The sequence below is a fragment of the Sinocyclocheilus rhinocerous genome, unplaced genomic scaffold, assembly GCF_001515625.1.
Source record: "Sinocyclocheilus rhinocerous isolate Xijiao unplaced genomic scaffold, SAMN03320098_v1.1 scaffold622, whole genome shotgun sequence".
NCBI lineage: Eukaryota > Metazoa > Chordata > Actinopteri > Cypriniformes > Cyprinidae > Sinocyclocheilus > Sinocyclocheilus rhinocerous.
This window is the reverse complement of record NW_015641438.1, coordinates 716,232-732,830: the sequence shown is the minus strand read 5'-3', so window position 1 is coordinate 732,830 and position 16,599 is coordinate 716,232. Positions and strand designations below refer to the sequence as shown.

The window sequence follows — 16,599 nt, the reverse complement described above, 5'->3', positions numbered from 1 at the left end:
GGTTTTTTTCCCCCATCCCACTGCATCTCATGTTTTTAAATGAGAAATGTACTCTGTGTGATTGGCTTTCCGCCCTTTGTATTAAACTATGCATACATACATGATGCTGTTTTGTTTATAATTGTTTAAGCAACTTAATTATAATTGGTTTATAAACATTATTTTAAACATTATGCACTTTTTTTCACAGATAGTCCTTATCTTATGCTTTGAATAAACGTGCATTAGTAATATTTTGCTCGATGCGCCCTCTTGTGGCCTCAAAAGAGAAGCCAAAAGCTTTTCTTCACCCTAACTGAAATTATGCATTTTAAATTCGAATATAATTCAAATTTTGATAATATTTAAGTACAAAATTTGAATTTAGTTTTTCAGCAATTTTGACAGCCCTGTAGCAGTCATTAGAGTATTAATAGACTGTTAGGTTAGGGTTAGTAAAATAAGTCTAAAGTGCATAATGTCTAAAGTGGACTTTCAAAATAAACTGTTACCTTTTTCTCTTTTTTGGCATTTACTTTAGTCAGTTCTGATTGCCTATGGATACAGCTGGTTAGATTGAAAATAGAGGCAGATGATTGGCCCTCTTTGTTGGATTCTGGCCAATCACTGACGGTCACCTCGGGGAGTTCACAAGTCTGAAACTCGCTTTTGCTCTGTTTGGGATCTCTTTTGCTCTTTCAATCTCCGTTTCTCGGCCTCTCTCCAGTTCTCTAATGCACTCCTCACGGGGAGGTTCAGACTCTTTAGGTAAGTTGTGCTGCAAACATTTGAGCTGTGAGCAAAAGTCATTTGTCTCTGCTGGCTTTGCGCTGGAGAACAGTTAGACTCAGCATTCAGGCTACTCTCTCAGTGTTCACAGCGGACAAACTCACTAACAACCTGATGCTGGACAGCTTTCTCAGTCCTCAGGTGTGGGTTTTGAGTCTTGACTCCTGCTGGCCTTTTTGGGATAGAAATGTTAAGTCACGTTGACAGTACAGTGTATTTCTGAAATGTGCATGTGACTCAAAGTTGTGTCAAGTCCATTTCACACTAATGCTGCTCTATAGGATGCCTCCATTTGGCTGAATTAAAAAAAACCAGCATGTCAGACTTCATGGGAGAAAAGACAATCCCAGAATGCAGACCCTTGTGAAAAAGAAGTACACTTTAGCAAAGAGTACTTATTATGGAAATAATGCAGTGAACTGAATGTGTTATGTAACGTTTTTACACACTTGTTACATTTTAAATTTATATTAAATGCCATTAGACCTAAGTACATGTTTATATGCGATTTCATAATTATATTGTTTTTGAAATGCGTGTACTGCTGAATGTACAGACAAGCATTTATGATAAACTAAAATATACTTTAATGTCATTTCTATTGAAACATGTTTGTCATGAATTTAAATATATTTGTAATTACACATATGTAATGATGAAATTGCAATTTATACTTTTAAAATATATTGACTTAGAATGTAATATCGAATAACACACTAGTTAAATGTATAATAAAGTACTTTACATGTGCTTTAGTATGTTAGTCAACACATCAAAACAAGTGTACTTCATTAAAACATGACAAACTTTATTGACATTTATTATAATCAAATTGCACTTTTTAAAACTGTAATTAACAAACAGTCATGAACGTGCACTTTCTTTAAGTTCGCTTAAGTGGCCTTTTATTTCATTAATATTATATTATCTGCAATTTAACACACTTCTTTTTCATAAGGGTAGTCAAGAAAAACTGGGTACCTACTGTATGGAGACGTTCCAAATCCATCTCTTGAGGTTGCGTTTTGATTAAGGCAGCCTGTGTGGACAGTGACAGCTCACTAGAGTTTGAAACGGAGCCAGAGTGTCTCTGAGGTAAAGTGGAGGTGATTTCTTGTGGTATAAATAAACCGTGCTTGCTTTAGGCCGTGCAGGTGAACTCACAGCAGGGCTGCGATCCAGAAAAACAACCCTGGTTAACCCACTGATAATTTAACCATTCAGCCCTCAGGTAGAACATGAATGCAGATTTAATTACTTTCTGCAGACTGTAGGTTATTTACATAAAAAAATAAAAATTAAAAAAACTCCATGAATCTTACATAGTCAGTTGATGCAATCAGCAAACGACCCTCTCTGAAATGCTTGTAGAAGAAAAAGCGAGACAGATTGCTGTTTTGATTAGTAGTTTGATTGACAAGCTGTTTCCTGAGACATTTAATTGAAGGTAAGTTTGGTATTGTTAATTCTTGCGGATCACAACTCCCAGAATGCACCCGTGAAGGCATTAAAGTCCTGAAGCAGTTGTTTTTGTGTTTGTTGGAGTTATAGCCCAGAGCGTCTCCCACAGTCCGACAGAAGCTTGATCAGTTCAAAAGGCATGAAAGTCCTAGAGCTGAAACTAAAAAATATATATCATGGGAAAAAAAACCCCAAAACAAAACTAAAAAAAGTGCAGGTTGATTGGTTTCTGCTCTGGGCTGCACTCTTCCTGAAACCCTTCTGACTTGAGGTGGAGCTAATTGCCCTCAGCTTGATCTTCTTTCCTCCTAAACATTCAGCTCTTACAAAAACATTGTTACTGTGTTTACATGATCTTGAACATAATTTTATGTTTTGAGATGACTTAATAGACTTTTTTTTTTACTTGCCCTTGTGAAAAAAAGTAGTGCACTTGATTGTATTGAATGTGCACTTGTAGTGTACTTTAAATCTTAAAAGTATATAAAAATTGTACTTGCAGAATATTATATAATATATTAATGAAATAAAATGTGACTTGTGACTTAAAGAGAGACACTTTCATTTTTATTTCTTAAAGGGGTCATATGATGCTGCTAAAAAGAACATTATTTTGTGTATTTGGTGTAATGAAATGTGTTTATGCGGTTTAAGGTTAAAAAAACACATTATTTTCCACATACTGTACATTATTGTTTCTCCTCTATGCCCCGCCTTTCTGAAACGCGTCGATTTTTACAAAGCTCATCGTTCTGAAAAAGCGAGGTGTGCTGTGATTGGCCAGCTATCCAGTGCGTTGTGATTGGCCAAATACCTCAAGCATGTGACGGAAATGTTACGCCCCTTACCATACAGTGATGCCTGCGGCAACCACATGTGACGGCCCCGGGCTGGACTCCGGGCATGACGAAGCAGATATCGTCCTCTTTTGGAAGGCCAAACAAAGTAGTTTCGCTTTCACAACGAAGCACACAGCACCTTCACGACATGGCGGCGGCAGCAACAATACTACAGCGAGAATAAAAGTTACCCCTTCTTTCTTTGCGTGAACATTTGGGCGGCGTTATGCAAATCTTCCCACATCGTGAGGTAGGTATGTGGGGGCGTGTTAGAACGAGCCGTTTTAGGTAGACGTGGCTGACTCTTAACTTTTATAAAGAATATCTCTTTGGATTTGAGACTTTAGTCTTTGCAACTTTACAGATCTTCTTTATGCACCAAGAGCTTGTAACACTCCAAAGAGAAAGGAAAAATTGAAATCGCATCATATGACCCCTTTAACACACTTCAGCAGACTTAAAAAGTCCACTTTGTAATGTCAAATTAAAAGTTTAAAGGTACATTTTAAATCACTGTTTAATAATCTCTTGTGTTTAAAGAAGTACACTTATTTTGATGTGTTAACTAACCTACTAAAGCACATTTTATGTACTTGATTATAATATTAACTGTAGTTTGTTTTTGATACTACATTTTGAGTTAATATATAATAAATGTACTTAATGCAACTTCATTCATCATTGAAGATGCATGTTCAAATATATTTACTGTAAATACATGACATCAATAGAAATGACATTAAATTATATATTAGTTAATCATAAATGCTTGTCAGTATATTAAGCAGTAGATTTTAACCAAATTTCAATAAAATAGAATTATGAAATTGTATTTAAAGATGCATTTAAGTCTTACTTCAGTGGTTTATAAAGCACTCTCGCGTTCAGCTAATTGCATTTAAAATAACTTTATATATATATATAATACATTTTCATTTATATGCAATTAACATGCAATGCAATTAAGTGTCTGAAAACAGTTCATTCTTTTCAAACTTAAGTATATTCTTTTTTATAAGGTTGGTAGGGTCAATGAGAGTTGCAACCAAATTAGAATTGAATTGTCATATAATAATGAATGTGTATTACTATGTTTGTTTGCCTTAAAAATTGAACCATGTTTCTCATCAGAGGTGCACAGCAAACACCTAAACTGGTTTAACTGAAGAGAAAACCCACACAATTGACGCTCTCTACAATATGTTAATGTGAATATCGATTTTTAGTCCATCACATTAGTGCAACATACCCTTTTTCTTTCTCCTCTGTCCCAAACAAACTCTCCGACAGCCATGGTCTCGACCCCGGATAAGAACGCCCGTCCCGTCAGCGCTCCTATCATATCTCCCATCTCTCCAGGCGACATGGCTCCTTCCCCAGTAGCATCTGCCACCCGCACTGACCGTAAAGAGACGTCCATGCCCACGGGCCGTCCACGCTCCACTGAGAGGAAGAGTGAGGTGAAGGCAGATGGCTCCAAAACACACAGCACCAAAGCAGAGGGCACACCTGAAATCAAGGTATGACACACACACACAAATGTGCTAAATAACGTTCAGATATTTTCAGTGAAAACTTAAACAAGCAATTTAAGCAAAAATGCTTTTGATCCTTGAACCATTTTTATAAACCTGCAGCACAGACTCCTACCTGACTTTTGAATTGTTGTGATCAGACAGCAATAAATTAAGAAGCCTTAAGGCTTATTCTCACCAAGATTGGCATAACAAACCAGCGCAAATTAGCAGCAAAAAGCATCTTTACTTGTGACCACAAATGCAAGGCAGCCACGATATTTAGGTCTGTGTGAGACAGCAGGAGTATGTATACTCTCTCTGTGCTGCTGCAGATGGTAGCCCGGCGAGAACGGCGGCACCGTGATGCCCCGGTGGTGATGGCCACCAATGGGGAGAGAAAGAGCCAGGTTTGTGCTCATGATTTCAGCCAATCACATAAGAGCATGTACAACAGTGATTTACCCTAGGAGCCAGGTTCATTAAGATGTTATTATATGCAAAAGCAATTGACCCTTCACTAAGCTCCACCCATTTTGTTTATTTTTGCTTATATATGCAAAAGAAGTATATTAAGTGTATTAAGTTATTAACATTAATGTACCTTATTACACATACGCAAGTCAAAAGTCTGCAACAATTAAGATTGTTCACTGTCTTTAAAAGAAGTATCTATGCTCATCAAGGCTGCATTTATCTGATCAAAAATATGGTAAAAGCATTCAAATTGAAAATAATCTTTTAATGTAATTTATTCCTGCAGGATAAATTGCTTTTGTGATGCAGAGCTGAATTCCCAGTCTCCAGTGTCACATGATCCTTCAGAAATCATTCTAATATGCTGATTTGATGATCGAGAAACATTTATGAGTATTATCAATGTTAATCAATCTTGCTTTTTGATTCACTACCATTCAAAAGTTTAGGGTAAGCACGGTTAAAAAAAAAAAGAAGTATCTATGCTCATCAAGGCTGCATTTATCTGATCAAAAATATGGTAAAAGCATTCAAATTGAAAATAATCTTTTAATGTAATTTATTCCTGCAGGATAAATTGCTTTTGTGATGCAGAGCTGAATTCCCAGTCTCCAGTGTCACATGATCCTTCAGAAATCATTCTAATATGCTGATTTGATGATCGAGAAACATTTATGAGTATGATCAATGTTAATCAATCTTGCTTTTTGATTCACTACCATTCAAAAGTTTAGGGTAAGCACGGTAAAAAAAAAAAAAAAGGAAACTAATTATTTTATTTGGTAAGATGCATTAAAAGGATCAAAGGTAACAGTAAAGACAATGTTACAAAATATTTCTATTTCGCCAATCAAAGAATCCTGGAAAATAAAAATTCCAGGTTAAAAATTAAAATTATTTACCAGGTTAAAAATTATTAAAAATAACACGGTTTCCACAAAAATATTAAGCGGCAAAAATGTTTCCAACATTGATAATAATAAGAAACTTTATTAATAATTGAGCAGCAAATGAGCATTTCTGAAAGATAATGTGACGCTGAAGTAATAATGCAGAAAATTCAGGTTTGCATCACAGGAATAAATTACATTTTAAAATAAGCTAAAACAGAAAACTGTTATTTTAGTTTGTAATAATATTTCACTATATTACTGTTTTTACTGTATTTTTGATCATATAATGGAACCTTGGTGAGCATAAGAGTCTTGTACCTTGAATGTAATGTGAGTCACTTTGGATAAAAGTGTCTGCCAAATGCATAAATTTAAAATGTAAAAATGTAGTGTTGGATTGGTCAGTAATGTTAAGGTGGGGCTTAGCAAAGGATCAATTCCAAAAGCAGCAAAAGCAGTATTCGCGTCGGGGTCCTGATCACTCTGTCAGGGGTTATTCTGCGATAACAACCGGCTGGATGTACATTATCCCGCTTATTACACGGCTACTTGCTACATAAGTAAATAATTAGACACGAAATATTGATTTGAGTTGAAATATTTGAACGCAAAGCTTACGTGAACACAGCAGTTGCGAGCAAGCGGCAAGTTCAAACTAGATGGACATTTAAGAGATACGGTGCAGTTACACAACATTTCACCACATACATAATTATGACGATAAAAGATTTAAGATGAAAATGTTTTAAAATCTTACCAGTTTGTTAGTTATCTTATAATCCAATTACAGCGTACAAAACAATCATCACAAAATGGCAGCAGATGCGTTTGTATGAAATGAGAGAGCAAGTCCGCGATACCAGGATGACGTAATTAAGTAATTGTACACAATTTTGAATTGAATTTTAATATTTTATTAGCTAAACAAACGCAAGACTTACACCAAGAAAAAACTGTTCCTGACAAGAGTACAGCGCCGACTTCAGTTACCCGGATGAGCCTGTGTTATTAGTTTTTACCGGTTGTTATTGAGGGATAACATACCTCAGAATGCCGCGACTGACCAATCAGAATCAAGTATTCCACAGAGCCATGTAATAAGACTTGAATAACAAATCTTCAGCAGATATTTGTGTTAAACTATATATTAGTGCATGCTGACAATATTACATAATATAAGACATAAATGAACAGCTGTGAAGAAATTACAACCATCGTGAATGTTTTTTTTTTTCACCCGTAAGTGAGTAGCAAAGTGGCTTGTTTCATAAACATTTACATGCTCTCTTCCTTCCCCTCTGGGGTCTGAACAGTCGCCACGGGCGGACACAAAGATGGTGCGCATGAGGAAGGTCAGAGCTCATTCCGTACGGGTATCGCAGCATGAGGACGATGCCATTGTACTCATCATCTCCTCACTGCCCATGTTTTACAACAAAAAGATCATTTTATTTTTGTTTTCTCATCTGCTTTGGCTGTATCTTGCTTGCACTTGTATGAGTTTGGCTGTACCAGACAGCACTGTAGCTGTCAGATATGTACTGTACCTATTCCAGGCAGCGACAGTGAGTCAGTACAAACTGAGGTTTACGGAATGAGGAAAGTGTTCATTATGAGTGAAGTACAAATGACTTGTAGCATTTACTCTAGCATGCTCAACTGAAACATGCTGATAATGTATAACAGAACTGCAGAACTAAATCAATGAGATGTTTGCCCTTTATATACACTACCAGTCAGAGGTTTGAACATACCTGTTTTCCCGAAAAAACCCACATCCTGGATGATCCCAGTTGTATATATTTTGAAAAGAGGCAGGGGCCAAGCACCGAACTCTGTGGTACCCCTGTGGTTAGTTGATACCTCATGATCGCCTGAAGAATCTACCTGTAAGGTAGGACTTAGGAGCCTCTCTGCACTTGTTTGTGATGCCCAAGTTGGAGAGGTTAGAAAAGAGACAGTGTCAAAGGCAGCATACAAGTCCAACAAAATAAGGATGGATTATGTACTTTCCACCCACAAAGGCTTCAGTCAAGGCTGTATCTGTTGAATGTCCACTTTGTAATCAAGACAGACAAGTCAAATCCTCACTGATTGCTGTCCAGCAGCTTGTTCTGTGAGAAGAAAGAAGAAAACATCTTGGTCAGTTTTTCGCAGTGAATTGGAGAAGAGAGACTAGTCTGCAGGTGGTCTGGTATTTAATGTTGGTTGCTCAAGTCGGCTTGAATGTGTTGGGAAAAGTGCCAGTGCGTAGTGATGCATTTAAGATGGATGTGAGTGTGGGTTAAAGTGTAGGAGAGATGCCGTGTAAAAGATGGGAGGGAATTGGATCAATGGGGCAGGTGGTAGGATGGTTGGAGAGGAGAACTTTAGAGACCTCTGAGATTTTCTGAGAGAAGAGTAGAGATTTGCATGCAAGTTGTGGGTGTTTGTTAGTTTGTGTTGAGAATTGACTGCTGCTGATTGTTACCGTATCTGTGAAAAATGGGCAAAGTTGTCAGCCATTAGGGAGGATGTGGGAGGGAAGAGGTGAATGCCTCCTCAGTTTGCGAGTGTCTGACGTATTGTGGATCTTGTGTAGTTGAATGCTTTTGTAGAGGTAACATTGGCAGAGAAAGAAGAGAGCAGAGCAATGTGTCTCTTTTCTAATAGGGATAGGCTCTCTAAAGATGTGCTTTCGCCTGACAGCACACGCAGTGTGTCATTCTCAAAACCAGTTGAAACACCTTTCAAACAGACCTAGACTATACATAATTGGCTACATTTTTATACAGAACCATAAGCTAGATAAAGCTATAACACACAATACATTCCATGTGTCTAAGACCACTATCACTTGTATGTGTGGCCTGAGTTGGTACTAAAATTCAGATAAGCACAATGAAAGATTAACAAAATTTAAAATAGGAAAATTTAATTTGACCTTGTTACAGTTTTTTTCTAAATATACTGAAATATTGACTGTATTAAATATATATTGAGATTTGATGTACACTACAAATGCACATTCAATACAATAAGCACACTTCTTTTTTCACTAGATCAAAAACTTTCTAAGACCACCAGAAATGAATATTCAGTCACGTATGTCCAAACCTTTTACTGATAGTGTGGTTTACATACTGCAGATAATCACAAAATTAAGGGCAAAGGCACTAATATACAGCTTATAACAAGACAAGATTTACAGAGGTTGAGCCAGTGTTGCTGGGTCAGGATGCTGTTTTGATAACACCAGAGAGTTGCACAGCAAATACACAGTGTTTCACCAATGATGTCAAAGATAAGCTTAATTTTAACTTGATCTCATTACACTTTCATAACTTTACCCAATACACAATTATCCCTGACCTTGCAGTCACCCCTGACTTCTGACCTCTCCCCTCTGTCTAGCTGCGGCTGCTGCGGTTCATCCATATTTGATTTGTCTCCATCCCTACACGTCCCCACACACTGAATGCAACTACAGATCAAACTTTAAAAATTACCCAAGAATCATTTCACAACTTTCTCTACGTTCAAACACTGCCAACTCTATTTTTTCCCTGTTTTTCACAGAAAAGAGCTAAGAAATTTGAGGGTGAAACTATTTATATCAGACATAGCAATTTAATGTTGGAGGTTTGTATGGAAACTCTGGAAATGTCTTGTTTTTGCCACTGCATGTCTCACTGCATGAGATTCTGTTTCTTTCTTCATTCTTCTCATTGCACTCTCTTTTGTGTTTTGTTTTGTAGCTTAACCCTAAAGGCTTGGCATGCACTATTTACCTCACTAACTGTAATGCAAGTACTCACTTCTATTTATTCTCTGTTTGCTTAGCACTTTTTATTAAATATATGATTGGGAATTTTGTAATAAACGTGTTTTTTTTATTTTTTATTTTTTATAATTGAATGCAAAATTGAGCTGATCCAAACGTAGCCAGTAGTTGGATCACATAAAAAAAAAAGCTTTTTAATGAATACAATTTTGTGTAAATTTTATTTTATTGAACATGCTTTTTACAGCATGTTAGGCTCTTAGCATGAATGTCTTTTATTTAATTTTAACAGTAAACTTTTTGCCTGCTCTTTTCCAGCTTTTCTAAATATTTCTAATGGGCTTTTTCACACTTTAAATGAATGAATAACCCATTTATAACCCTGAGTTATCTTGTTTCCTGATCACATAGGTTATACTTTACCTTGGATTGTTAAATTAATCCTGGGTAGTCAGATTTCACAGTAGAATTAGCCTTGTGGTTTGGCCTACACATTTATGTCATGGCTAAACAGATCTATACTATTGATTGGACAAGTAAAACATGTACAGAACTGTCCACTTGTGAAATTGTCACCACTAATATACAAAAATAGCAATAATACTGTCTCTCATGACCTGTTTTCTGTCACCATTTAACATTTTAATGGTTTCCCTGGGACACTTAAACACAGCAGCTGTACGAAGCACATGGATATGTAATCAGGGAATTGTTGTTTAGTTTACAATTGGTTTTTAATTGCTAAACCTAAACAGATCTATACTATTGATTGGACAAGTAAAACATGTACAGAACTGTCCACTTGTGAAATTGTCACCACTAATATACAAAAATAGCAATAATACTGTCTCTCATGACCTGTTTTCTGTCACCATTTAACATTTTAATGGTTTCCCTGGGACACTTAAACACAGCAGCTGTACGAAGCACATGGATATGTAATCAGGGAATTGTTTAGTGTACAATTGGTTTTTAATTGCTAAACTTCTTGCTGTAACATTCTCCCACCACATTGTTTCACACCGTTTGGCACCACAGATTGGGGTTAGCACTACAAAATAGGTGCAGACCTGCTTCTGAACCAGGATTTCGTGACTCAGGGTTAAAGTGGCCTTAGTCTGGGTAAAAAAAAGATGTTTACCCAGGGTTAAACATACTGTGACAAGCCCATAAATACACTGAAGTCTGTTGTTTAGCCAAATATATAATAATTGGCTGTACATTTAGCTTGATAATGCATGTTTTTATTGTTTCATTTGTTATCAGATCACATGATTATATGATTTGATTTTTTAGTGTTACATATTATGCAGTCTGTACAGCCTGTCCCAGTCATGTATTTAGATATAGTTACTACAAAGGCTGTTTCCACTGTTGTGAGGTCTGATGAGTCTGAAAACCAGATGGATTCTGTGACATTAACCCCTTCATTCACCCATTGACCTCTTCTCTAACCCTGTGACCTCTGTATCTAACCAAACATCATATATAACACTTGTCTCCATCACATACACTATCATTATATTACGTGTTTAAGATTGCTGGTAGTGTTTGAGCCAAGCACTGTTTTGCACTCTGCTTTGTTTCATAAATCAACAGACATGGGCCAAATATCTATCATATGCTGCAGTGAATTATGACAGCATATGATTCATTTAGTGCACTAGTTTTGCATTGGTATAGACCAATTTGTGAAACAGCATGTGTAGAGTTCAGAATCCAGTCATTTGATCCATGTCTGAACCCAAGCTTTGTTAAAACTGCTGACGTGCTCACATGATTATCACCTCATCTATCTCCTCCTCTAATAAGAAATTCTGTCTTTTACAAACCATAGTGAGCTGCCTGCCAGACTAGCTTTTTAAGTAAGCTCCAGCAAAACCATACTTACATCGATTCTTATAGAGCTGACTTTTTACAGCATGTTAGGCTCTTAGCATGAATGTCTTTTATTTAATTTTAACAGTAAACTTTTTGCCTGCTCTTTTCCAGCTTTTCTAAATATTTCTAATGGGCTTTTTCACACTTTAAATGAATGAATAACCCATTTATAACCCTGAGTTATCTTGTTTCCTGATCACATAGGTTATACTTTACCTTGGATTGTTAAATTAATCCTGGGTAGTCAGATTTCACAGTAGAATTAGCCTTGTGGTTTGGCCTACACATTTATGTCATGGCTAAACAGATCTATACTATTGATTGGACAAGTAAAACATGTACAGAACTGTCCACTTGTGAAATTGTCACCACTAATATACAAAAATAGCAATAATACTGTCTCTCATGACCTGTTTTCTGTCACCATTTAACATTTTAATGGTTTCCCTGGGACACTTAAACACAGCAGCTGTACGAAGCACATGGATATGTAATCAGGGAATTGTTTAGTGTACAATTGGTTTTTAATTGCTAAACTTCTTGCTGTAACATTCTCCCACCACATTGTTTCACACCGTTTGGCACCACAGATTGGGGTTAGCACTACAAAATAGGTGCAGACCTGCTTCTGAACCAGGATTTCGTGACTCAGGGTTAAAGTGGCCTTAGTCTGGGTAAAAAAAAGATGTTTACCCAGGGTTAAACATACTGTGACAAGCCCATAAATACACTGAAGTCTGTTGTTTAGCCAAATATATAATAATTGGCTGTACATTTAGCTTGATAATGCATGTTTTTATTGTTTCATTTGTTATCAGATCACATGATTATATGATTTGATTTTTTAGTGTTACATATTATGCAGTCTGTACAGCCTGTCCCAGTCATGTATTTAGATATAGTTACTACAAAGGCTGTTTCCACTGTTGTGAGGTCTGATGAGTCTGAAAACCAGATGGATTCTGTGACATTAACCCCTTCATTCACCCATTGACCTCTTCTCTAACCCTGTGACCTCTGTATCTAACCAAACATCATATATAACACTTGTCTCCATCACATACACTATCATTATATTACGTGTTTAAGATTGCTGGTAGTGTTTGAGCCAAGCACTGTTTTGCACTCTGCTTTGTTTCATAAATCAACAGACATGGGCCAAATATCTATCATATGCTGCAGTGAATTATGACAGCATATGATTCATTTAGTGCACTAGTTTTGCATTGGTATAGACCAATTTGTGAAACAGCATGTGTAGAGTTCAGAATCCAGTCATTTGATCCATGTCTGAACCCAAGCTTTGTTAAAACTGCTGACGTGCTCACATGATTATCACCTCATCTATCTCCTCCTCTAATAATAAATTAGCTTTTAGAAGAGTTCAATTAATGATTTAAAATCAGAAATTCTGTCTTTTACAAACCATAGTGAGCTGCCTGCCAGACTAGCTTTTTAAGTAAGCTCCAGCAAAACCATACTTACATCGATTCTTATAGAGCTGATATTAGCATGTTGCTAAGCTACAGACACAATACTTTAATACATATAAAAAAAAACCTTATCACAATGCATTCCTGGATTGCCTTTTTTTTTGGTAAATGACACATGTGATGTTACCTTACAGTTCTGCCAAAAAAGGTATCTTTGGAGGCAGAATAATGGTGCCAACTATAGCCAAATGTATACTTCGAGTATACTTCGGTTTTTATGTGAATGCTAGGCACATGTGTACAGTGCGTGTGATGTAAATTTATCATTGGCAGATTTTTCTGTACACTCAGCTCGCACATGCACCTTGAATTTTTTGGTGCTAATTATTTGGTCCACAGAATGTGGCAACATTCCCATTGTTTTACAGTTTGTAAAGAAATGCTTTGACAAGTGCTTGTGTGAGGGCATTAAAAGATACCCGTAACTCTAGTTTAAACAAGTACAAAGATATTTTTATCTCCTTAACTTTTGGAGAGAAAAAGCAGATACAGGATAAAGATTTCAAGTGTGCATGTGTTGAGAAGACCTTGAGTTTTCAACAGAGCCAACCAACCCTGTTACGTAGACGGCTACGTCACTCCAACAAGGCGGCTTGCTAGCTAGATGGCTATGTAGAAATTTGGCAAATAAGTTTTTTAATAAATTTTTTTGGTTTAAAATCATTTTTATGGTTTTCTAATAAATTTTAGCATTAGCAGAGCCAAAAACATGCATGTTTCATTTCCACTTTAAAATGTCTAGCTTGGCAGCTCACTAGAGTTTGGCACAGAACCATATTGTTTTACTGCAATCCTTTTTATTTGCTATCAGTTTGCCACATAAGAGGTTCAAACTACTAACCTGTAATGCAATGCAGTAACCTATATAGCTTGTAACTTGAACATTTCTTAAAAGGATTAGGCCACGATGTAAGGAGGAAACAGACAAACATCATGTCTTTTTAGTGTCAGCTGTCTGTCTGAAATCAGGGCTGTAGATGATGAGGGCTGGTTTCTCATGAGAGTGTTTCATTCTTGCAGATCAGTTCTGTCGGGCACCAAGACACAGGTCTGGTTTCTTTCCAAAATCTGTAGTTAAATGAATAAAGATCCTTTGATATTTTAGACTCCAGATGCTTATGAGCTGGTGTAAGCTCTCTCTCTCTCTCTCTCTCTCTCTCTCTCTCAAGCTCATTAATCACAATCTGTCTGTGCACACATGGATCATTTGTTTTGGGCAATCACAAAACCTCCTCTCTGACATGAATATTCAAAGCCTCATAGTGTCTGAGCATATAGCTGATTACCCGATGCCACTGAGCGGAGATGATGGGAGCCAAATCAGGCCGCAGGTAAATATATATATATATATATATATATAATGCAGTTTGAAGACAGCGAACGTGGAAAGGAGAGACCTGTGTCTTTGTGGCCAGCGGGCGATCTGTAGAATGGCTTTGTGTGTGACATTCACTTGACTGAAGATAATGTAACTAAGGATGGGGATCACAGGAAATATACTGATTTTGGTTCCTTAATGATTCCATTAACTATATCAAATGTACTATAACAATTCAGTGAGTGAATTGTTTGGTGAGTTCAAACCCATTATAAACCCATGAGTTCAGGAGTTTTTTGGCTGATTCGTTAAAAATAACTGGTTGAGTCATTCCCACCTACACCGGTTACACTGTGCTTGATGCATTTGATATAACGTGCAACCAGCGAGGACAACACAATACAAATGTGTTATCTAGTTATTGTTGTTGTATTATTTTGTATACACTCCTAAAAATAAACGTTCTTTATCATCATATATGCTGAAGAACCATCCATAGAACCTTTCAATTGCACAAAAGGTTCTTTAGATGAATGGTTTTTTTAAGAACTGTTCACTGTAATGTTCTTGGAGGAACCACTGTGAAAACTCTTTTGGAATCTTTATTTTTAAGAGTGCAGCTCAGGCTTTCTTTCCCATCATATTCAATTCAGACTGCAACCTCTCAACCAACTCTAGATGGAATCTATCGACATTCAAGAATCGTTAACAGAACCAAACATCTTGAATTTATACAGTAAAAATACTTGATTCCCAACCCTAGATGTGATGCCCCTGAGAAAGTTTGGGGTAAAACAGTGCTTCATGTCAGATCATCTTACTAATGAGATGTCTTCATTGGGTTATTTCCCTCTCTTAATTTCTGTCCTTCATCTTTCTGTGTTCTCTTTTTTTTTTATCTCAATTTTGCTGTCGGTTCCCAAATTTCTCTTCTGCTATCCTCATTTATTTTATTTTTTTACCTTTTTGGTGTGCTTTCTCTCCGCCTGGACCTCTCTTTCTCTCTCAGGACGTGGATAAGACACAGACACAAATCATGCGTCATCACACCAGTATCAGCGAGCTCAAGCGAAGCTTCATGGAGTCGGTGCCCGAGCCCAGGCCCAGCGAGTGGGACAAGCGTCTGTCCACTCACTCGCCCTTCCGCACCGCCAGCTTCAACGGCCAGCTGCAGCCCGACGTGAGTACTGGGGTTAAAGGTTATGCTTCACTGTTGGATTTAGAGCCTTTGTATGCCTTTTTGTTGAAGATAAAGACTGACATCTTGATGATAGATTGCTGGTTTTATGAAATGGAGGTAACTTTGGCCATCTATTGGTGTTTAGTTGTGTAGTACGTGTGCCGAAACAAAGTTTCATTGACAGGGTCTCGTGTCAATACAATGAGCACTTTTGGGGAAGAACTAATGATTGGTTTTTCCAAAGTTTGCCAGTTTAGTGGCATCAAATCTTTGGATATTCAGTTTGTTTGAGTTAGTTGTGAGTAAATCAGATACCAACAAACAATGGGTATATTATGCTTTCTTTTCTGAGTTATCTCAGTTTTAAACTTTTGGATGGATTTCAGTGCTGTTTTCAGTGACTGCAACATTTCTTTCTTCTGTGGAATACAAAGGAGAGTTGTGCTGGTTGCTCTTTTCCATGCAATTTGTCCCTGTGGGAAACAGTAGAAAGGATGCGACAATGCCAAAAAGCAGTCTGTATGACACATGCAATACCCCAAATCTTCTAAAGTCATACAAAAAGAAGTATAAATCTTCTAAAATTTCAAAAGTATAAAATAAAAATTTATTTAAACTTAATTTTTTTGTTGTTGCATTTGGTAAGGATTACAAGTTTTATTAAAGGATTCAATTAATGATATTTTTTCACTGATACAGAATGCATCTAGTTGCTCATTGACACATGTAGCATGTTATCTGAATAAGCAGTTATTTTATAAACTCTCAGTGTGTGTTTGTGTTTGTGTGTGTGGGCACGTGTGCACACAGGTGAAGACGCCTCCTCTCCTACCCATACACAGAGTAGCGGGGGGTATATTGGAGGTAAACGTACTCTCATTTGCTCATTACTGCCAGGGCTGTGCAGCAACTGCACCTGAAAAGACTGACGTTTCTTTATGTAGATAAAGAACGACACACGCAGAAGCGCAAATGGCCGCTGGACGCTATGCCCATGGCCCAATCAGAGTAG

At 36.9% G+C, this 16,599-nt stretch overlaps 1 protein-coding gene across 5 annotated transcripts in view; it reads left to right on the top strand.

Annotated features, from left to right (window-relative positions):
• Nucleotides 1-16,599, top strand: part of LOC107754926 (protein 4.1-like) — a 90,340-nt gene that overhangs the window by 8,728 nt on the left and 65,013 nt on the right. For all 5 annotated transcript variants that reach the window (XM_016571566.1, XM_016571567.1, XM_016571563.1 and 2 more), the window contains exons 10-14: nt 4,359-4,588; nt 4,918-4,992; nt 7,266-7,304; nt 9,511-9,573; nt 15,417-15,587. In XM_016571566.1, coding sequence (XP_016427052.1) covers nt 4,359-4,588; nt 4,918-4,992; nt 7,266-7,304; nt 9,511-9,573; nt 15,417-15,587 — 578 coding nt within the window. The remainder of the gene's footprint in view (nt 1-4,358; nt 4,589-4,917; nt 4,993-7,265; nt 7,305-9,510; nt 9,574-15,416; nt 15,588-16,599) is intronic.